This window comes from Podarcis erhardii, assembly GCF_964252035.2.
Source record: "Podarcis erhardii genome assembly, chromosome: 7".
NCBI classification, from domain to species: Eukaryota; Metazoa; Chordata; class Lepidosauria; order Squamata; family Lacertidae; genus Podarcis; species Podarcis erhardii.
In genome coordinates, this window is record NC_138511.1 from 88,808,782 (window position 1) to 88,831,001 (window position 22,220).

General features: G+C 48.7%; 1 protein-coding gene across 1 annotated transcript; it reads left to right on the forward strand.

The window, feature by feature from the left end:
• The first annotated feature begins 444 nt into the window (after window positions 1–444).
• LOC309345797 (cytochrome P450 2F5-like) lies at window positions 445–20,525 on the forward strand. Its single transcript, XM_081869194.1, has 9 exons — window positions 445–893; window positions 1,147–1,309; window positions 4,117–4,266; window positions 4,356–4,516; window positions 7,709–7,885; window positions 11,307–11,448; window positions 16,863–17,050; window positions 18,593–18,734; window positions 19,608–20,525. The coding sequence occupies exons 1-9, from the start codon at window positions 714–716 to the stop codon at window positions 19,787–19,789; spliced, it is 1,485 nt and encodes a 494-aa protein (XP_081725320.1). The 5' UTR covers window positions 445–713; the 3' UTR covers window positions 19,790–20,525.
• The last annotated feature ends 1,695 nt before the right edge of the window (window positions 20,526–22,220 follow it).

A 22,220-nucleotide genomic window follows, 5' to 3' on the forward strand; every position in this document is an offset into this window, starting at 1 on the left:
AAATCAAAATCCTAAAGAAGACAGAAAAAGAAAAAAAGGAGGAAAGGCTTTCAGATAAATTCCTTTTCTTATAAATCTATAAATGCCCCCAACCTAAAATGGTAATATACTGTATATTAATTTGTAAAAAATGTAAAAAAAATCCTTCCAGTACTTAGTTGGTCTTTAAGGTGCTACTGGAAGGAATTTTTTTATTTTGTTTTGACTATGGCAGACCAACACGGCTACCTATCTGTAACTGTAAAAAATGTGGAAAAGAAGATTGAGGCAGGAGAAGCAGAAAGGGCAAACTGACTTCTTAGATGGGTTACAGACAAATTTACCAGTTAGAAATATTATGCAGTTCCAAATCCTACGAACTCTCATCTTACATAACCAGACGAAACAAACCCTCCCCCCCCTTATTGTTGCTACGTTTGATCTGGGGTTTTTTTTGTTTGTTTGATTGCGTTCCAAAAGTAAAACGCTAAGAATAGTTGCGACTCTCCGCTGTGAGCTTAGCCTGCAGCCCCTTGTAGTTCGCCCGGCAAACAGCTCGAGCTTTGGACCCCCTCGGTGTGGAATTACGCAATTGCCACTCGGTTCTATTGTCGGCTGTGCCCGCCTCCTTCTCCATGGATCAGGTTTTGTGGGCACACCAGGAATGAGGCAGGCTGGCATCTGAGCCCAAGCCCGAGCAGGAGACTTCTTTTGAGTTGGGCAAGGAGGCTGGCATGGAGTTCAGCGCAGCCACGGCCGCCCTTCTGGCTATCTGCATCGCCTGCCTGCTGATGTTCTTCAAAGGGAGCAGGCAGGGGAAGAGGGGGCACCTTCCCCCAGGACCCCGGCCGCTGCCCATCGTGGGCAATCTGCTCCTCCTGGACATGAAGAACACGGCGAAGTCAATGTTGGAGGTAAGGTCAGCCCCTTGGGGTGGGGGGGTCAGCTAAATGCTGCTGCCATCCTTTAGGAAGACACCTGTTTGCAATTGAGAAGAGGCTAAGGGAGGGGCAAACCTGAGTTCGAATCCTGCTTGCTGGCCCCTGTGGGAACTGGACGCTGGACCAGCCGGGCCCCCTTGGGCCTGATCCAGCAGGCTCTTTTTACATCTGGACGCCCTTTCTGCACCTCGTGGTTCCGTCTCCCCTTTTCTCCCTCTGCCTCCAGCTCAGCCAGCGCTACGGATCTATCTACACCATCTACCTGGGCTCTCAGCCCTTTGTGGTTCTCTGCGGGTACCAAGTGGTGAAGGAGGCCCTGGTGGACCAAGCCGAGGAGTTCAGTGCCCGCGGAGACTTGCCGGTGATTTTTGACTTCACTCGAGGGGATGGTGAGCCTGCCTGCTTCCTCCGCTTGCAGGTGGGGCGGGTGTGTCTGAGCGGGGAGGGGTGTGTGTGTGTGTGTGTGTGAATTCCTAAAAAGAGAGGTGCAGGGATGGAGAAGGGGCAGGAAAGGGTGATGAGATTCGAAGGAGTGTCTGAACACCTCTCTTGGAGAAAGCCTCTAATGTTTCTCAGTTTGGGCAAAAGCATAGGCGGTATGATCAGAGAGACAGAGCTGGGCATGTTACAGATAGGTAGCCGTGTTGGTCTGCCATAGTCAAAACAAAAAATTCCTTCCAGTAGCACCTTAAAGACCAACTAAGTCAGTTCTTGGTATGAGCTTACGTGTGCATGCACACTTCTTCAGATCTGAAGAATCTGAAGAACTGAAGAATCTGAAACTTCTTCAGTATCTGAAGAAGTGTGCATGCATACGAAAGCTCATACCTAGAACTAACTTAGTTGGTCTTTAAGGTGCTACTGGAAGGAATTTTTTGTTTTGAGAGTTGGGCATGTTCAACCTGGAGAAGAGGAGATTGACAGGTGACAGGAACAAGATAGCCACTTTACATCGAAAGGTTGTCCTGTGCAAGATGGAGGAAGTTTGTTATCTGCTGCAATTATTATTATTATTATTATTATTATTATTATTATTATTATTATTAATACCCTGCCCATCTGGCCGGGTCTCCCCTGCCACTCTGGGCAGCTTCCAACAAAACACTAAAATACAATAACCTATTAAACATTAAAAGCTTCCCTAAACAGGGCTGCCTTCAGATGTCTTCTTAAAGTCAGTTGTCTATCCAGCCCAATCGCCTTCTAAATCAGTCCTGGAATCAGCGTGTTTTTGCATGAGTAGAATGTGTCCTTTTATTTAAAATGCATCTCTGGGTTATTTGTGGGGCATAGGAATTCATTTATTATTTTTTTTCAAAATATAGTCCGGCCCCCCACAAGGTCTGAGGGACAGTGGACTGGCCCCCTGCTGAAAAAGTTTGCCCACCCCTGTGGTAGACTCTCCTTCCTTGGAGACTTTTAACCAAAGGTTGGATGGCCACCTGTCATGTATGATCTAGTTGAGATTCCTGCATTGCAGGGGGTTGGACTGGATGTCCCCTTAGGGTCCCTTCCAACTATTGTTGTTGTTTAGTCATTTAGTCGTGTCCGACTCTTTGTGACCCCCTGGACCAGAGCACGCCAGGCACTCCTGTCTTCCACTGCCTCCCGCAGTTTGGTCAAACTCATTATTGTAGCTTCGAGAACACTGTCCCACCATCTCGACCTCTGTCGTCCCCTTCTCCTTCTGCCCTCCATCTTTCCCAACATCAGGCTCTTTTCCCGGGAGTCTTCTCTTCTCATGAGGTGGCCAAAGTCTTGGAGTCTCAGCTTCAGGATCTGTCCTTCCAGTGAGCACTCAGGGCTGATTTCCTTCAGAATGGAGAGGTTTGATCTTCTTGCAGTCCATGGGACTCTCAAGAGTCTCCTCCAGCACCAGAATTCAAAAGCATCCATTCTTTGGCGATCAGCCTTCTTTATGGTCCAGCTCTCACTTCCATACACCACTACTGGGAAAACCATAGCTTTAACTATATGGACCTTTGTTGGCAAGGTGATGTCTCTACTTTACTTCCAACTATAGTTCTATATAAAATGAAGGGGGAGGAGGGCAGAGTTTTTGGTTCCTCAGGACGCCCCAATATGTAGTGATGGCAAATAGCTTAGACCAGGGGCGTGCGGTCATTGGACTAAGAGGACTAGTCTATTCCCCTAAATTTCCCCCTGGTGCCTCCTTTCCAAAGCCCGGGAAGCTTCTGCACAGTTTAGGGAGGGCGGAACGAGGCTCTGATGGGTCCAGAATCCATCCTGCCATCTTCCCAAATCCCCCCCCCCGGCTTTTGGACGGAGGCAGCAGGTCTCCAGCATCCTGCCAGAGCCCTGGCACCTTCTTTACAAAGCCCAGGACACTTCTGCCCAGCTTAGAGGGCGAGGCATGATGCTCAAGAGTGCGACGTCAGGACCTCACAACATCACACGCATGACATCTCACGCCCCTCGCAAGCTAGCGCTTAAATGTTCCCCTATGAAAAATTTCACCACGCGACACTGGCTTAGATGACTTCGGAAAAGGAATGGAGAAATTCAAGGTGGTGGAGGGGAGGCGTGCTTGTGGGGACTCAGTGGCACCTCCATGTGTAGAGGCAGTCTACCTCTGCATGACATTTGCTTTGGAGAGCAACAGTGGGAGTGAGCTGTTGGCTTTGTGTGCTGCCTGAGGGCATCCTGAAGGTACCTGCTGGGCTGGATGGGCTCACCTTGTCTTAAAATAATAATAATAATAATAATAATAATAATAATAATAATAATAATAATAATGATGATGATGATGATGGATCTGCTTCTGCCTCCCTGGTACCATACCTGTCAACCTTCCCTTTTTTTGCGGGAAATTCCCTTATTCCAGCGTCGTTTCCCGCTGCTTCCCGCTGCTATCCTGGATTGTTAGATATCCCGTAGACCAGTGTTCCCCAACCTTGGGCCTCCAGCTGTTTTTGGACTACAACTCCCATCATCCCTCGCTAGCAAGACCAGTGGTCAAGGATGATGGGAATTGTAGTCCAAAAACAGCTGGAGGCCCAAGGTTGGGGAACACTGCCGTAGACTGTCCCCAGGACAGGTGAGGCTGCTGATCCCTTATTTTCAAATCTGAAAGTTGACAGCTATGCCTGGTACTGCCCACACTCTTAAGGGCTCCAGCCATTGCTATCTCTTTGAGCAACGTCTCTTGCCAATGTCTTCTCCCCCCCCCCCAAAGGGATTTCCTTGTCTCAAGGGGAGAAATGGAAGGTCTTGCGCCGTTTTACGATACACACGCTGCGCAATTTTGGGATGGGGAAGCGCAGCATTGAGGAACGGATCCAGGAGGAGGCCCAGTACCTGGTGCAAGAGCTGGCGAAGACCAAAGGTGCGTTTGCCGTTCCTTGGGGCAGGTGGGGTTGGGCGGGGCTGCACACACCTGCAAAGTTCTGGCCTTTCCACCTGTCCCTTTTGCAGGGGAGCCCTGTGACCTCACCCTCACCTTCGGCCACGCCGTCTCCAATGTCATCTGCTCCATCATTTTCGGGGACCGGTTTGACTACGAGGACAAGAAATTCCTGACTTTGGTGGGACTGATGAATGACAACTTCCGCATCTTCAGCTCGCCTTGTACCCAGGTGAGTCCCGATCCCTTGGGAATGCAGAAAGCCAGGTGTCAGCTGGATCAGGCCAAAGGGGCCCCCTCTAGCCTGGCGTCCCCACAGTGGCCAGCTGGGTGCACCGAGAGGAAGAAGTCCACAAGCAGGACTTGAGTGCGAGAGCCTCATTTTCTCCACTTGCAATATCCAGATAGTGGCATTCAGAGGCAGACAGAGGCGGGTTAACATAGCCATTATGGCAAGGAACCATTGATATTTCTTCTTTCTTTCTTTCTTTCTTTCTTTCTTTCTTTCTTTCTTTCTTTCTTTGGCGATCACTCGTAGCCAAGTATACACACCAGTGAATCTTGATGTCTGGTTCTGTTTATCATAAATATTCAAAGCTTGCAATGCAGAACTAGTTTGTGAAACTCTTTTTCTATATTTGTTGGCTGTGGATAGGTTGACCATTGCTCAAGGATGGAGAAATACGCCAGACTTTCCCCTTCACATTCACTTTCAGAAGGCTCTATGTATCACAATTTCAGAAATGTTTATTCATTCAAGGCTCCGCCCAGCCAAAAGCCTATGCTGCCATGTACCATATTTTTTCGTGTATAACACGCCCCCATGTATAAGACGTCCTCTTTTTGGGGGGACTCCAAATTAAGAAAGTGGGGGATACACTTCTACTTCTTCTTCTTCTTCTTCTTCTTCTTCTTCTTCTTCTTCTTCTTCTTCTTCTTCTTCTTCTTCTATCATTCGCAGCCGAGTAAGATTGTCTTCCATAAACATGGTTTTAACAATGAGTCCGTAAGTGTGGAGGCCAATTCTGGATCCACACATTCTTCCACGGTGGAGACATTGATTTCCGGGCGGGAGTTGATCACGGTATGGATTTGCCAAGTGTGCCTTCCTCTTAGCACGTTTCTCCCTTTTGTCTTGAGTTCGAGTGTCTTCAAAGCCCAGTTGGAGCGCTTGCAGGCCAGTGTTTCCCAGTTGTCGGTGTTTATATTACATTTTTAAAGATTTGCCTTTGAACCTCTTTTGTTGTCCACCAGCATTACGCTTTCCATTTTTTAGTTCGGAGTAGAGTAGTTTTCGTCTCGCCAGAGTGGTGCATGCTCTGGTTATCTCCCGCTTGGACTACTGCAATGCACTCTACGTGGGGCTACCTTTGAAGGTGACCCGGAAACTAGAACTAATCCAGAATGCGGCAGCTAGACTGGGGACTGGGGACGGCCACTGAGACCACATAACACCGGTCTTGAAAGACCTACATTGGCTCCCAGTACGTTTCCGAGCACAATTCAAAGTGTTGGTGTTGACCTTTAAAGCCCTAAATGGCCTCAAAGGCCCAGTATACCTGAAGGAGCGTCTCCACGTCCATCATTGTGCCCGGACGCTGTGGTCCAGTGCCGAGGGCCTTCTGGCGTTTCCCTCATTGTGAGAAGCAAAGCTACAGGGAACCAGGCAGAGGGCCTTCTTGGTAGTGGCATCCGCCCTGTGGAATGCCCTCCCATCAGATGTCAAAGAGATAAACAACTACCTGTCATTTAGAAGACATCTGAAGGCAGCCCTGTTCAGGGAAGTTTTTAATGTGCGACATTTTAATGTATTTTTAATCTTTGTTGGAAGCCGCCCAGAGTGGCTGGGGAAACCCAGCCTGATGGGTGGGGTACAAATAATAACTTCAACTACTTCTTCTTCTTCTTCTTCTTCTTCTTCTTCTTCTTCTTCTTCTTCTTCTTCTCATTATTATTATTTGGAAGACGATAATCAGGCATCCGCACAACATGACCGGCCCAATGAAGTTGATGTCGTAGCCCTTGATAGCCCCCTTCACTATGAAGGGACACAGAGAGGGGGTGCCCTTCAGGGTTTGCAGATGGAGAAGTCCCGTCAATGCTTCTGAAAGAGCAATGGAGGCAGAGGGACAAAGTCTCCGCCCCTTGGAGCAAAGCAAAAGTGCAGAGCCAGAGGATCTAGTCTAGCAACCTCTTCTCTCGGGGAGCAGCCAGATGCCTTCAAGGGAAACGCACAAGCAGAGCATGAACGCAAGAGTAGCTCTCGTGGTTCCCTTCAACCGAGATTCAGAAATACTGCTGTCTCCAGTTGTGGAGGTGGAGCCTAGTTACCCTGGCTACCTGCCATCAACAGTTCTCTCTTTTTCCACAGATGTGTTGGATCCTCTTTTGAAGCCATGTGGGTTGGGGACCACCACTGATGCTTGGGGGGCTTTCAGCATAAAACTGCTGTGGGCTCCTTTTTATTTAAAGGGCGGCTTGGGTGAGAAGGGACTTTTTCAAAGAGCGTGTTTCATGTGGAGTTAGAGAATTCCTTTCCTCATGTTCCATGACCATTATAAAAGCAGCAGGTGGACTTAAGTCAGGCTGCACCCACCTGATGTCCTCCAGATGTTTGGAGCTCCTACTTCTGCCAAAACACCAGGTGGGTGAAGGCTGACTGAAAACACCTGGATGCTGTTCTGCCCGGACACTGAGGTCCAGCACCGAGGGCCTTCTGGCGGTTCCTTCACTGTGAGAAGCCAAGTTACAGGGAACCTGGCAGAGGGCCTTCTCGGTGGTGGCGCCCTCCCTGTGGAGCGCCCTCCCACCAGATGTCAAAGAGAAGAACTACTACCAGACTTTTAGAAGACATCTGAAGGTAGCCCTGTTTAGGGAAGCTTTTAATGTTTAACAGACCACTGTATTGTATTTTAATACTTTGTTGGAAGCCACCCAGAGTGGCTGCGGAAACCCAGCCAGATGGGTGGGGTATAAATAATAATAATAAAGAATAAGAATAAGAATAAGAATAAGAATAATGCTGCTCATGTTCTGTCCTAAGGGGATGTAGACAGAATTCCTTTGCAGCTTCCTCCACAAATACAGGACTTCCTTCCTTCCTTCCTTCCTTCCTTCCTTCCTTCCTTCCTTCCTTCCTTCCTTCCTTCCTTCCCTCCCTCCTTCCCCTGAAGCCTAGTAAAGTCCTCCCTTGTGTATTTTCTCAGCAAAGTGGAAGCAAGTCTCTTCTGATGGAATGACGTTTCTCGATTCATTCATTTGTTTCCCAAAAACATTTCTGCTTCCCCATTTTGACATGATTGGGGATTTTGTTTTTAAGCTGGATTGTGGATGGGAGACTCTCCCTGAAACACTTGCCCTCTCGCACAAGCGAGTACTTGCAGGGTTGGGGCCTTCCATCTTTCGTCTTCTCCTCCCTCCCTAGTTGTACAACACTTTCCCCCACATCCTACGCTACCTGCCTGGACCTCACAAGCAACTTTTTGCCAATTTTGAGAAGTTGCGCCTCTTCATTCTGGAGATGGTCAAGGAGCACCAGGCGACCTTCGACCCCAGCTGCCCTCGCGACTTCATTGACAGCTTCCTGCTCAAAATGCAAGAGGTGAGCCCTTGGGCTTTGGGGGGTGGAGAAGGGGCTAAGTCCTTGTCTACGTGCTTCTTCTCACCTGGGGCTGGCAGGGAAAGGGCAGGGGGCGTGTTCCTGGCTGGGGGCATCAGGGCAGCTTCCTGGTAGCTTCATCAAGGGCGAGGCTGTGTTCTGCCATGGACAATGGAGGCCTTGCCTTGCTGCCTGTTTGCTCAGCTTGGAGATAATCTCCCCGTCTTTTGGTGGAGGCCAAGACAGGGGCAGGTGTGGGGTAACCTGAGCCCCGTCCCAGGTAAGCCCTGGATTTGGGACATGTCCAAAATGGGGTGTGTGTGTTGTGCAGCACCATTTGCAAAGCTCAGGTGCCACACCTGCCCTGAAATCCCTCTTTCGGGAAGGACGAACAACAAGTAGGATCAATGCAATATCCAACAGATGCAAATATCCAAGGAAAATAAACCCTAAATGATCCGTGAAAAGCGTATTGCGGCTGCAAAGATTAAAAGCCAACAAACAAGGACATAAGAAGAGCCTGATGGATCAGGCCAAGGGCCCCTCTAGCCCAGCCTTCTTTAGCAGTTGCCCGAAAAGGGGGCCCACAAGCAGGATCTGACCACAAGCGCCTCTCCCCTCCTGGGGTTTCCAGCAACTGAAATTCTGTGGTTTTGCTGCCTCCAATTTTGGAAGCAGAGCAGAGCCCATCCTGGCTAGGAGCCACAGACAGCCCTCTCTTCCTCCATGAATTGGTCCAGTCCTCTTTTAATGCCACGCAAGTTGGTGGCCAGATTGCCTCCTGTGGCAGGGAGTTCCACAGTTTAACTGTTTGCCACAACCTCTGCAAACTATCACTTCAGAGGAATGTGTGTAACTCAGAAAGCCTTAGGGAAACTGAGATGAATAGCTTCCTTTGCAACACCACGTTCTTGCATAATGTGCTTATTTAAAATGTTTGGATACTGCCTTCCGTTAAAACTTCAAGGCAATACAAGATTGCCAGTACAATACAATACAATACAATACAATACAATACAATACAATACAAGCAAAAGATTAAAAACGAGTTTATTCAACTATGACCAAACAATTATCCATGGCCTTGGTGCCCCTGACCAGCAAAGGCCCTGGGATGTGTGAATAAATACGCTTTCATAACGTGTCAAAAGTTGGACACCGCTGGCACCTGTTTTTGTTAGACAGCTCACATATCTTTCAAGCTCATTTGCCAGGTATTATAGATCACAAACAAATTAGAGGTGCCTCCTGTCAAGTAAACAGAAATAATAAAGAATAATAAATTAAACAGTTTTATTTATACCCCGCCCTTCCCGGTTCAAAAACCGGGCTCAGGGCGGCTAACAACAAATTTAAAACACTTAATTGATGCAACATAAAACACATTAAAATACAGTATAAACTGTGAATAACAATAAATTCAGAATTCAAAAATCAGTTTGGGGGAAAATCCATCCAATAAACATTAGATGATCACCAGGGATAGCTGGTGAAATTACAGTGGTGCCCCGCAAGACGAATGCCTCGCAAGACGGAAAACCCGCTAGACGAAAGGGTTTTCCGTTTTGGAGGTGCTTCGCAAAACGAATTTCCTATGGGCTTGCTTCGCAAGACGAAAATGTCTTGCGAGTTCCTGCGGTTTTTTTTCCTCCCCCCCCTTTTTCTAAGCCACTAAGCCGCTTATCAGCTGATCCGCTAAGCTGCTTATCAGCTGATCCGCTAAGCCGCTAAGCCGCTTAACAGCTGATCCGCTAAGCCGCTTATCAGCTGATCCCCTAAGCCGCTAAGCCGCTTAACAGCTGATCCGCTAAGCCGCTTATCAGCTGATCCGCTAAGCCCCTAAGCAGCTAATAGCGCTAATCCGATAAGCCGCTAATGGGCTTGCTTCGCAAGACGAAAAAACCGCAAGACGAAGAGACTCGCGGAACGGATTCTTTTTGTCTTGCGAGGCACCACTGTAGTCCTATTTGGGCCAGCGAGGAGACCAGGGGAGAATTAGCTGTGGGATCCCAGAGCAGGTAATCTTCATAAAAAGGGGAGAGGGAGGGAAGAGAAGGGAAATAAAAGATCAGGCTAAGTTCAAATTGAAAGCCAGGTGGAATAGCTCTGTCTTACAGGCCCTGCGGAAGGAAGTTAAATCCTGCAGGGCCCTGGTCTCATGGGACAGAGCATTCCACCAAGTCGGAGCCATCACTGAAAAGGCCCTGGCCCTGGTGGAGGATAGTCTGACTTCCTTAGGGCCCAGGACCTCTAGACTATGATTATTCATGGACCTTAAGGTCCTCTGCGGGGCAGACCAGGAGAGGCGGTCCCGTAAATACAAGGGCCCTAAGCTACAAAGGGCTTTAAAGGTCAAAACCAGCACCTTAAACCTGACCCGATACTCCACCGGGGGCCAGTGCAACTCGCAAAGCACTGGGTGAATATGCTCCCATGGCAGGGACTCTGTGAGGAGCCTTGCTGATTCTTTAAAATATTTTTAAAAATATTTTTTCATCTTTTTAAAGTCCAGAATGTTTTGGGGTGCACGCGCGCGTGTGTTTGTTGCTAAATCAGCCTTAATTGTGCAACCTAAATTGGCTAAATCGGCTTTAATTGTGCAACCCGAATTTGCTGGTCTGTGACTTCCTCCCTCTTGAAAACAGCGAGGCTCCCTCCATCGCAGTCCATCCAACCTTCGTCCCCAAGGCATCCCAAGAGGGAGAGGAACGGCCGTCAAAGAAGGCAAGACGGCCAGATTATGCCAGCTGCCAACCTATAATAATAATAATAATAATAATAATAATAATAATAATAATAAATTGTAGTTATACCCCGCCCTCCCCAGCCAAGACTGGGTTCAGGGCGGCTAACAATCAATAATAAAATGTTGCCTTGGCTGTTACTGTACCCTGCGCCTCCATGGAAAGGGAGGCGTCAAGGATTACACCCAGACTCTTAATGGAAGGCAGTGGCAGTAATTAGGCCCCCGCAAGAGAAGGGAATTGGTCCCTCATCCCCATGCCATCCTGACCCAGCCAGAGGACCTCTGTCTTCGAAGGATTTAGTTTCAATTGGCTCCCACGAAACCATCCAGCCACAGCTTCCAAGCATCTGTTCAGTGTGTCCGGGGCCGTGTCGGTGTGGCCATCCATCAGCAGATAGAGCTGGGTGTCATCAGCATATTGGTGACAACCCAGCCCAAAGCTCTGCACAATCTGGGCAAGGGGGCACATAAAGATCTAGCAGATTGAGTTTAATAAGAATTTCCTGCCATGGAGGAGGGTCCAAAGCCTGGGCGATTATATTTCACAGGAAATACGTGCAAGTCTAGCAGGGCGAGGTCACAACTCGATTGGCGAGGTCACAGAGAGCTGAAAAACGCCCCGTGCCTCGTCCCTTTGTGTAAAGCTCATGTCCTGGGCATCTTCACCTCTCTCCGCAGGAAAAGAAGGACCCCCTCAGCCACTTCCACATCAACACGCTTGTCATGACCACCCACAACCTTTTCTTTGGGGGAACAGAGTCCGTCAGCACCACCCTTCGCTACGGGATCCTCATCCTCATGAAGCATCAGGAGATAGCAGGTGAGCTGGGATGGCCCCTCAGGTGTTTTGATCGTTGATGTCCATTGACCACGTTCACACCCCACCTTCTTTCAAGGTGGAAGAGCACACGGTTGTCTTCCTCCCCAATTTATCCTCACCACAACCCTGTGAGGTAGGCTAGTGTGCTGGGCCCGGGGGTAACCTGTGAAACACGGTCCAGGACCGGTCCAGAATCCGAAGGTTCCGCTACGAGTCAGTCCGACAGGGCCAAGGCAGGAAACCAGGCAAGGACAGCTACAGGATCTCAGGCAGGATCTGGCAAGACAGCAGTGTTGCTCCCGCAACCTGGGGCGGGGTCCGACAGCCTTTTATCTTTGTCGGGGTCCTGATCCCCCGGCGACTCACCTCCCTGTCTTGCCCAAAGGCGAGCACTCCTCCTGCAAGTACAGTGGTACCTCGGGTTACATATGCTTCAGGTTACAGATGCTTTGGGTTACAGACTCTGCTAACTCAGAAATAGTACCTCGGGTTAAGAAAAGAACCTTGCTTCAGGATGAGAACAGAAATTGTGCTCTGGTGGCGCGGCGGCAGCAGGAGGTGCTTCAGGTTAAGAACAGTTTCAGGTTAAGAACGGACTTCTGGAATGAATTAAGTACTTAACCCGAGGTACCACTGTACTCAGGTCTCTCCTTCTCTCAGACCTTTGTCTCTGCAGCTTGGGAGACGTCGGTGGGATACTAGACCCAGGGGCCGCCTCAGCCTCCCCTGACCTAACTGGTAGTGGAGCAGCTGTAAGTGATGGCCCAGCTGGAGGCAACGAGGTCATCCCCACATCTGGAGCCAGGGCAGGCTCAGGCCCCTGACTCGGCCCAGCTGGTGTTTGTTGCAAGGGAACCTGTGCAGACTGGGATTCTTCAGGATCAGGCCCCAGGCTTGGTTCAGATGATGCCTGAGGCAAAGGATCCGGTGCAGACTGAGTCTCCTCTGGTTCCGAGCCCGAGTCCCAGGCCATCACAACTAGGCCGAGAGGCGCTGACTGGCAGCCAAGGTCACCCAGGGAAGGGGTGGGAATTTGAACCTTGGTCTCTTCCAGGTCCTAGTCCAACACTCCAACCATTATGCCACACTGCCTATCACATGCCACACGCATGATGCTGATAATATACATACACATAAGCCTAACCCGACAGGCACACAATATTAGGTTTTCTAAGATCTCGAGTGCTGTATGGAAGTGAGAGCTGGACCATCAAGAAGGCTGATCGCCGAAGAATGGATGGTTTTGAATTCTGGTGCTGGAGGAGACTCTTGAGAGTCCCATGGACTGCAAGAAGATCCAACCTCTCCATTCTGAAGGAAATCAGCCCTGAGTGCTCACTGGAAGGACAGATCCTGAAGCTGAGGCTCCAAGACTTTGGCCACCTCATGAGAAGAGAAGACTCCTGGGAAAAGACCCTGATGCTGGGAAAGATGGAGGGCACAAGGAGAAGGGGACGACAGAGGACGAGATGGTGGGACAGTGTTCTCGAAGCTATGAGCATGAGTTTGACCAAACTGCGGGAGGCAGTGGAAGACAGGAGGGCCTGGCGTGCTCTGGTCCAGGGGGTCACGAAGAGGAGGACACGACTAAACGACTAAACAACAACAACAACAAAAACAAAAACAACAACAAAAAAGATTTTGAGGCCCAGAGATGCCTTTTCCACCATCTGCTACCAATATTGAACTGGGATCCTGAGCCCAGGAAGCAGATGCTCTCTGTCATCACGCAAACACGCTGGAACCTGCCTTCTACTTCATCATCATTTTTTATTTGTGTGCCGCCTTCCCACAGTTAAAAACAATGCTCAAGGCGGCTTACAACATGACAAGATTTACACAATTTCCAAAGTCATAAACAATAAATAAACCACATCAAAAAATACACAACCAAATGGAAAACCATTTCCACATAAATCAAAATCTAAAAGTAAGAATACAGCATTAATATCACAGTTTAACATGACATAGGTAAAAAATAACAGCAATTTAAACTAAAAACAAAAATAAAACAAAACTGAGCCCTCTCTGCCAAGCAGCGGCAGCGGCAGCGGTCCTTTATAGAGCCCATTATAGAGCCCTAGGTCAGGTGGTGAGTGGCAGGACTGGGGCCTCAGGCGCTGAGCAGGGGAGCCTTACGATGAGCCGGACAATGGGTCCATCTCTCTCAGTGTTGCTGACACCGATTTGATGGATTTGATGAATTATGTTTCTGTGCTGCTTTTCATTCAAATGAATCCTACTAAAGCAGCTTGTTGTTGTTGTTTAGTCGTTTAGTCATGTCCGACTCTTCCTGACCCTCTGGACCAGAGCACGCCAGGCACTCCTGTCTTCCACTGCCTCCCGCAGTTTGGTCAGACTCATGTTTGTAGCTTCGAGAACACTGTCCAACCATCTCGTCCTCTGTCGTCCCCTTCTCCTTGTGCCCTCCATCTTTCCCAACATCAGGGTCTTTTCCAGGGAGTCTTCTCTTCTCCTGAGGTGGCCAAAGTCTTGGAGCCTCAGCTTCAGGATCTGTCCTTCCAGTGAGCACTCAGGGCTGATTTCCTTCAGAATGGAGAGGTTTGATCTTCTTGCAGTCCATGGGACTCTTGAGTCTCCTCCAGCACCATAATTCAAAAGCATCCATTCTTCGGCGATCAGCCTTCTTTACGATCCAGCTCTCACTTCCATACATCACTACTGGGAAAACCATGGCTTTCACTATACGGACCTTTGTTGGCAAGGTGATGTCTCTGCTTTTTAAGACGCTGTCCAGGTTTGCCATCGCCTTTCTTCCAAGGAGCAGGTGTCTTTTAATTTCGTGACTGCTGTCACCATCTGCAGTGATCATGGAGCCCAAGAAAGTAAAATCTCTCACTGCCTCCATTTCTTCCCCTTCGAATTGCCAGGAGGTGATGGGACCAGTGGCCATGATCTTTGTTTTTTTGATGTTGAGCTTCAGACCATATTTTGCGCTCTCCTCTTTCACCCTCATTAAAAGGTTCTTTAATTCCTCCTCACTTTCTGCCATCAAGGTTGTGTCATCTGCATATCTAAGGTTATTGATATTTCTTCCGGCGATCTTAATTCCGGCTTGGGATTCATCCAGCCCAGCCTTTCGCATGATGAATTCTGCATATAAGTTAAATAAGCAGGGAGACAATATACAGCCTTGCCGTACTCCTTTCCCAATTTTGAACCAATCAGTTGTTCCATATCCAGTTCTAACTGTAGCTTCTTTTTTTTTTTTAAATAATTTTTATTCATTTTTCAAACACATAATAAAAACAAACAAAACACAAGACAAAAACATACAAAACATTTAAACATGTATAATTTCATAATCTTATTTTCATACACCTTCTTTCCTCTGACTTCCCCATACCTCCCTTTCGCTGCATCCTTATTTTGGAATTCTTTAGCAACCCTTTAGTCAGTTTGTCTATTAGTTCCCTTTCATTACGTTTCCATAAGCTTGTTAGTTACAGCTGTAATTCTCTACTTCTTACCCCTTGACATCTTAACATTCCTCAATTTTACAACAATTTTTAAGATATATTTTGAATTTCTTCCAGTCCTCTTCCACTGTCTCTTTCCCCTGGTCGCGGATTCTGCCGATCATCTCTGCCAGTCCCATAAAGTCCATGACCTTTGTCTGCCATTCTTCCAGAGTAGGTAGTTCTTGCATCTTCCAATACTTTGCCAGAAGAATTCTTGCTGCTGTGGTAGCGTCTAACTGTAGCTTCTTGTCCCACATAGAGATTTCTCAGGAGACAGATGAGGTGATCAGGCACTCCCATTTCTTTAAGAACTTGCCATAGTTTGCTGTGGTCGACACAGTCAAAGGCTTTTGCATAGTCAATGAAGCAGAAGTAGATGTCTTTCTGGAACTCTCTAGCTTTCTCCATAATCCAGCGCATGTTTGCAATTTGGTCTCTGGTTCCTCTGCCCCTTCGAAATCCAGCTTGCACTTCTGGGAGTTCTCGGTCCACATACTGCTTAAGCCTTCCTTGTAGAATTTTAAGCATAACCTTGCTAGCGTGTGAAATGAGTGCAATTGTGCGGTAGTTGGAGCATTCTTTGGCACTGCCCTTCTTTGGGATTGGGATGTAGACTGATCTTCTCCAGTCCTCTGGCCACTGCTGAGTTTTCCAAATTTGCTGGCATATTGAGTGTAGCACCTTAACAGCATCATCTTTTAAAATTTTAAATAATTCAGCTGGAATATCATCACCTTGTTATTAGCAGTGCTTTCTAAAGCAGTTTACAAGCAACAAATAGCAGTAACACGAGAGGACATAATAGAACATCACAAATACAGCATAAATCATATAAAATAATGAACAAACCATTGGTGAAATAGTTGCTATCTTAACAAAGAGGAGGTATTGGGTTGTTTTTATTTTCATTATGTATTTCGTGTTTTTATATTGTGATTTTATCCTGTGGACCTCCCTGAGACCTGTAGGTAGAGGGCAGTATACAAATGAAATTGATGATAATGATAATGATGATAATATTAACAACACCAACAACAATGATGATGCAACAGTAGAGCTAGGGAAGCTTCAGGTAAGTTGGCAGTGGCAGCCCCAATTGAGTCTTCAGTTTTATGGTTCATAGAATCCTAGAGTTGGAAGAGACCACAAGGGCCATCGAGTTCCAACCCCCTGCCAAGCAGGAAACACCATCAGAGCACTCCTGACATATGGTTGTCAAGCCTCTGCTTAAAGACCTCCAAAGAAGGAGACTCCACCACACTCCTTGGCAGCAAATTCCACTGTCAAACAGCTCTTACTGTCAGGAAGTTCTTCCTAATGTTTAGGTGGAATCTTCTTTCTTGTAGTTTGGAGCCATTGCTCCGTGTCCGCTTCTCTGGAGCAGCAGAAAACAACCTTTCTCCCTCCTCTATGTGACATCCTTTTATATATTTGAACATGGCTATCATATCCCCCCTTAACCTCCTCTTCTCCAGGCTAAACATGCCCAGCTCCCTTAGCCGTTCCTCATAAGGCATCGTTTCCAGGCCTTTGACCATTTTGGTTGCCCTCCTCTGGACACGTTCCAGTTTGTCAGTGTTCTTCTTGAACTGTGGTGCCCAGAACTGGACGCAGTACTCCAGGTGAGGTCTGACCAGAGCAGAATACAGTGGCACTATTACTTCCCTTGATCTAGATGCTATACTCCTACTGATGCAGCCCAGAATTGCATTGGCTTTTTTAGCTGGGTTTTTTTTTTGCATTGGCTTTTTTTTAGCTTTACTGTTTTACAGCTTGGTTTTAGTGTTACTTTTGCCAATGCCATTGCCTTCATCGCAACTCAACGGTTTATGGCTTAACATTTCACTGCCAATTCCAGATGCACAAGTTATAAATATTATATTATTATTATTATTATTATTATTATTATTATTATTATTATTATGTCCGCAGCCAAGGTCCAAGAAGAGATCAGCAAGGTCATTGGTCCTCACCGCAACCCATCGACTGAGGACCGGGCGAAAATGCCATACACGGACGCCGTGATCCACGAGATCCAGAGATTCGTTGATCTCATCCCCCTGGGGGTCCCCCACGCTGTGACCAAGGACACTCACTTCCGTGGCTTTGTGCTCCCAAAGGTGCTTGGGAATAAAAAATCTCCCCTTCCCAAAGGATGAGAAGTTTATCTTTGGGCTGCTGATGGTGGGATGGGGAACAAACGCTTTCTGATTGGTTCTGGCTGTGTTCACGCAAAGTCTGACATCCTTCTGTTCCTGTCTCAGGTCACGGTTGTGGCTTGGAGATGGTTCTGCATGGCGCTGCTGTTTCATGAGAGGATGAGGAGAACCCCCCCCTTCTAAAGAATGTGCTCTCGTTTTGAACTCTGTTTCCCATCTTGAGTAGGGTGAAATTCTGAGCCTTTGTGCCACTCCAGGGTAGCTCCTGGAGAGAAAAACCTCTCCTCTAGAGAAAGGCGGTGGAGAATTCTGGTAGCAGCAGCAGCGCCTCCCAAGGCAGGGGTAGTACAGTATATGTGAAGGAAATAAGCAGCTATCTTATCTTTAAAAGACATCTGAAGGCAGTCCTGTTTAGGGAAGTTTTTAATAATTAATGCTGTACAGTGGTGCCTCGCAAGACGAAAAGAATCCGTTCCGCGAGTCTCTTCGTCTTGCGGTTTCTTCGTCTTGCGAGCCAAGCCCATTAGCGGCTTAGCGGATTAGCGCTATTAGCGGCTTAGTGGCTTAGCGGTTCAGCTGATAAGCGGCTTAGCGGACCAGCTGATAAGCGGCTTAGCGGATCAGCTGATAAGCGGCTTAGTGGCTTAGCGGATCAGCTGATAAGCGGCTTAGCGGCTTAGAAAAAGGGAGGAAAAAGTAAAAAAACCCCGAAGGAACTCGCAAGACATTTTCGTCTTGCGAAGCAAGCCCATAGGAAATTCGTTTTGTGAAACACCTCCAAAACGGAAAACCCTTTCGTCTAGCGGGTTTTCCGTCTTGCGAGGCATTCGTCTTGCGGGGCACCACTGTACTGTTTTTAACATATGATTGGGAGCTGCCTAGAGTGGCTGGGGAAACTCAACCAGATGGGCGGGGTATAAATAATAAATTAAGAACGTAAGAACAGGCTGCTTGGATCAGCATTACCCTCCAATATTTCTCTGATGAAAACAGGGACGTCCCGTTCCATACTAATAATTTTACTATTTATACTCCAAGCATCTGATTGGGTTGCCCCAGATATAAAAAACATAAAACATGAAACATTTAAAAAACTTCCCTATACAGGATTGCCTTCAGATGGCTTGGGGGTTGGATAACTCCATACCTTCCGACGGAAATAGGGACATCTTAAGGAAAAGTGGGACATTCCGGGATCAAATCAGAAACTGGGATGGCCTCTCTAAATGAAGGACGTCCCTAGAAAATAGGGACACTTGGAGGGTCTGGATCAGGCCAGTGGCTCTCACAGTGGCAACCAGATGTCTGATATGGGAAAACCAGGAACGGATTTTCAGAAGCATTTTCCAGCTCTGTAGTCCTTTTCAGGGGAGGCGACCAGAGCAGCAGTCAAAGTGGTATGAGGGTGCTCTCAGCGCCTGGCATGGCCCTACAAGGATGGGAGCCCACATTCTGGGGCGTTTCTGGCCTCGCCAACTTGCTTCTCCCCTTTCCCCCCAACAGGGCACCAACATCATGCCTCTTCTTCACTCTGTCCACAAAGATCCCACCCAGTTCAAGAACCCGGAAGCTTTTGACCCTACCCACTTCCTGGATGAGAAAGGCGGCTTCCGCCGAAGCGATGCCTTCATGCCCTTTTCTGCTGGTGAGTTCCTAGTCGGGGGGTGGCAAGACAGGCAGTGGGGAGCGGGGAGGTATAAGGAATGGGCCCTCGTCTTGCCCCCCTGGATTGTGTTGTAGACAAAAACTGCCCTTTTCCCCTTATGGGGTATCCAAGAGCCCGTTAGAATTCCTGCTCCGTGATGGCTGGCTTCAGGAGCTGCTCAGCGCTGTGGCACCCACCATTTTGCCTTGCCGGAAGTCCCCATATGATGTGTCTTGTGCTGTTGAACCCATCACGCAACATTCATTCCCTACTAATAAATCTACAACACTCCAAATCCGGGGACATTAAATGAAATCCGGGGACCTTCCGGGGACGGATTTTGTCTGGGGACAGATTTGTAAATCCGGGGACTGTCCCTGGGAAACGGGGACGTCTGGTAACCATACTCCAACATTTCTCTAATGAAAGTAGGGACGTCCCATTCCATAATGATAATCTCACTATTTATACCCCACACATCTTACTGGGTTGCCCCAGCCACCCTGGGTGGCATCACAACAACTTTCTAGTGCTGCCAAAACAGGGTGAAATCTGGAAGAGATGGGTGAGTCCGTTTAATCCGAGAAGAAGTATTACCTTGAGCAATTAGGGTTGAGCAACAGAAGCTTCTGGGCCAAGAAATGTGATCTGGGCCTTTCGTTAAAGATTAATGAAATCCGAGGACATTCCGGAGATGGAATTTGTCCAGGGACATATTTGTAAATCCGGGGACTGTCTCCAGAAAACGGGGACGTCTGGTAACCATACGCTAGAGAGCAGTTGATGTATAGAAATTTAGGTGCTGAAACTCTTGCTCACAAATGCAAAGCCTCAAAGGAACTGTTGACTGGTTTGTTTGTTTTTTCTCTTCAGGGAAACGCTTGTGCCTGGGAGAAGGTTTGGCGTGCATGGAGCTGTTCCTGTATCTCACCAAACTCCTCCAGCGCTTCACCTTCCAGCCCACCTGCCCCCGCGAGGAGCTGGACCTCTCGCCCCTGTCCAGCGGCACAGGGAACGTCCCTCGCCCCTACAGATGCCGCATTGTCCCCCGCTGAGCTGCCCCTCTTGCCGCTTGCCCCCCATCTCCCCAGAACAGCCTTCCCTGGTGGGGTGAGGCTCCCCCGGTGTTTCTGGGGGCGCCACCTTGGGGAAGGCTCTGTCCTCCTTGCCAACCGTAGCCCAGGTGACTTTCTTTACCTATAGCTGGAACTTGGCTAGATCTTTTGCAGGGGGGTGGGGAGGGCTGGGCATTTTCTTAGCCCAATGCAAGATGCAGAAGCAGGGCTCTGAATGTGCCCACCCCCATGCAGGAAAAGAGAGACTTGGACTAGATGCTCCATTGACCTGACTCAGTGGCAGGCAGTTCCAGGGGTGCCTATGCAGCTTTGCATGCCTGAGGTGGGACAGGCACAAGTCGGGGTGTGGGCGGCTTTCATTTTCAAAACGGTGGGGTTAATCAGGTGCAGGCCCGCATTACACACCCCAGCTTGCCAGGAGCTCACCCAGGCAGCGACATTTTAAAGGGACATTGCCAATCTTGAGAAAAGCACCCGAAAACACTCTGTAACGTGACAACGGCTCCCGGGACCCTCTGCCCAAATACTGCTTTGGGGTACGAATTCCTTCCCTCAGAGAGCCATGATTGCTTTCTGGAAACTGCAGACTGGGATCGTGCCCAGATTCCCCTTGCTCCTCCACATTCTTGCCCTGCCCAGGTCGGGTAATCTCAGCTGTGCTCTTTCTCAAGAGGTCAGTGTAAGCATTTACTAATAAAGGACTCTACCTTCCAAAGGCTGAGAGCAATTGCCTCCTCCAGGCCGAGACGGGCATGTCTTCAGCAGCAGGAGGGCTGTGGCAGGAGCTCACCAGCAGGAAAGGGCAGGTTTTGCTCCCAGATGACCTGCTGGTCTGGTGTTTGCTGCCCCAGCAATGGGCTGGCGGCGACATTTGGTGTTGTGCCTTATAAGGGGCCAGCCAGTGGTGTAGCATGGAGTGGGGGGGGTGCACAGGGGCGTTTGCCCCAGGCGCAGAATTGTTAGCGGCTGCAAAATTTCAACACCCAGCAGGGCCTCACTACAGCTGCGCTCTTCCTTCCCTGTTCTCAGTTGAAACAGCTTCTCCATGTGAGCCTGGAAGTGGCCTCTCCACACAACGACTCTTCTTTTCTTACCTTTGTGGCTGCAATCTCCTGGGCGACTCGGACACTGTTAGGCAGTTGAATGCATGGTCCCGGGCACTGGCAACCCACACTGTGCCACTGGAACCGGCTTCTGCCAGCTGTGGACCAACTCCCTTTCTGTATCTTGGTATTCAGGGCACTTCCACGTGGCCTGTTTGTGGAACACTCATTCTTATTTGGGGGCGGGGCGGGGGTGTGTGCTAGATGCTGTTAAGGACACAAGAACGTAAAGACGTAAGGAAAGGCTGCTGGGTTGGGCCATTTAGTCCAGCCACCTCTTCTCGCAGTGACCTGGGAATCTTGATAGACTGCCTCTGCAACTGGAGGTTCCATAACAAGACCCTGGCTGCTGGATCAGGCTAATTGCACCATGAATTTGTCCCATCCTATTTTAAAGACATCTAAACTCGTGGCCATCTAAACTGGTGGCTAAGGGACGCGGGTGGCGCTGTGGGTTAAACCACAGAGCCTAGGACTTGCCAATCAGAAGGTCGGCGGTTCGAATCCCCACGACGGGATGAGCTCCCGTTACTCAGTCCCCACTCCTGTCAACCTAGCAGTTTGAAAGCACATCAAAGTGCAAGTAGATAAATAGGTACTGCTCCGGCGGGAAGGAAAATGGCATTTCCGTGCACTGCTCTTTTTCACCAGAAGCGGCTTAGTCATGCTGTACGCTGGCTCCCTCGGCCAATAAAGTGAGATGAGCGCCGCAACCCCAGAGTCGGTCATGACTGGACCTAATGGTCAAAGGTCCCTTTACCTTTACCTTAAACTGGTGGCTACGTTGCATCAAAGCAAGGGATATTCCACACTTCCCAGTGGATTTACCCGTCTCTTTCCTTACGGCAAAAAGTCAGGTCTTTGAGGGAAGAGGGGTTAGTGGCTCAAGACTCCTGTAAACATTGCCTCACCTGAATCTGCCGGCATGTGACTGAATCCCAACCCACAACAGTTGTGGCATCTGGAAGCAGCCTTAGTTTCACCCGGGACTGAAATGGCTGAGTCATTTTCAAGCAACCCTTCGCAGAGCAAATATTTTATTTGTAAAAAAACCCCAGAGTGCCATGACCACCTGGCCTTTCATGGTTGTGTAGGGCGTAGATGAGATAACTGAGATGTCGACATTCTCAGCTGAGGCCTTGGAGGGGTGGGCAGGTTTCGTAGCTGTCAACTTACAGATTTGAAAATAAGGGACCAGCAGCCTTGAAAATAAGGGATCAGCAGCCAAAATAAGGGATTTTCAGAGCACTGGTATGTTCAACTTCTGAGCCCCTCCGAGCCAAAGGCAGAAAGCCCAGCCAGCAGCC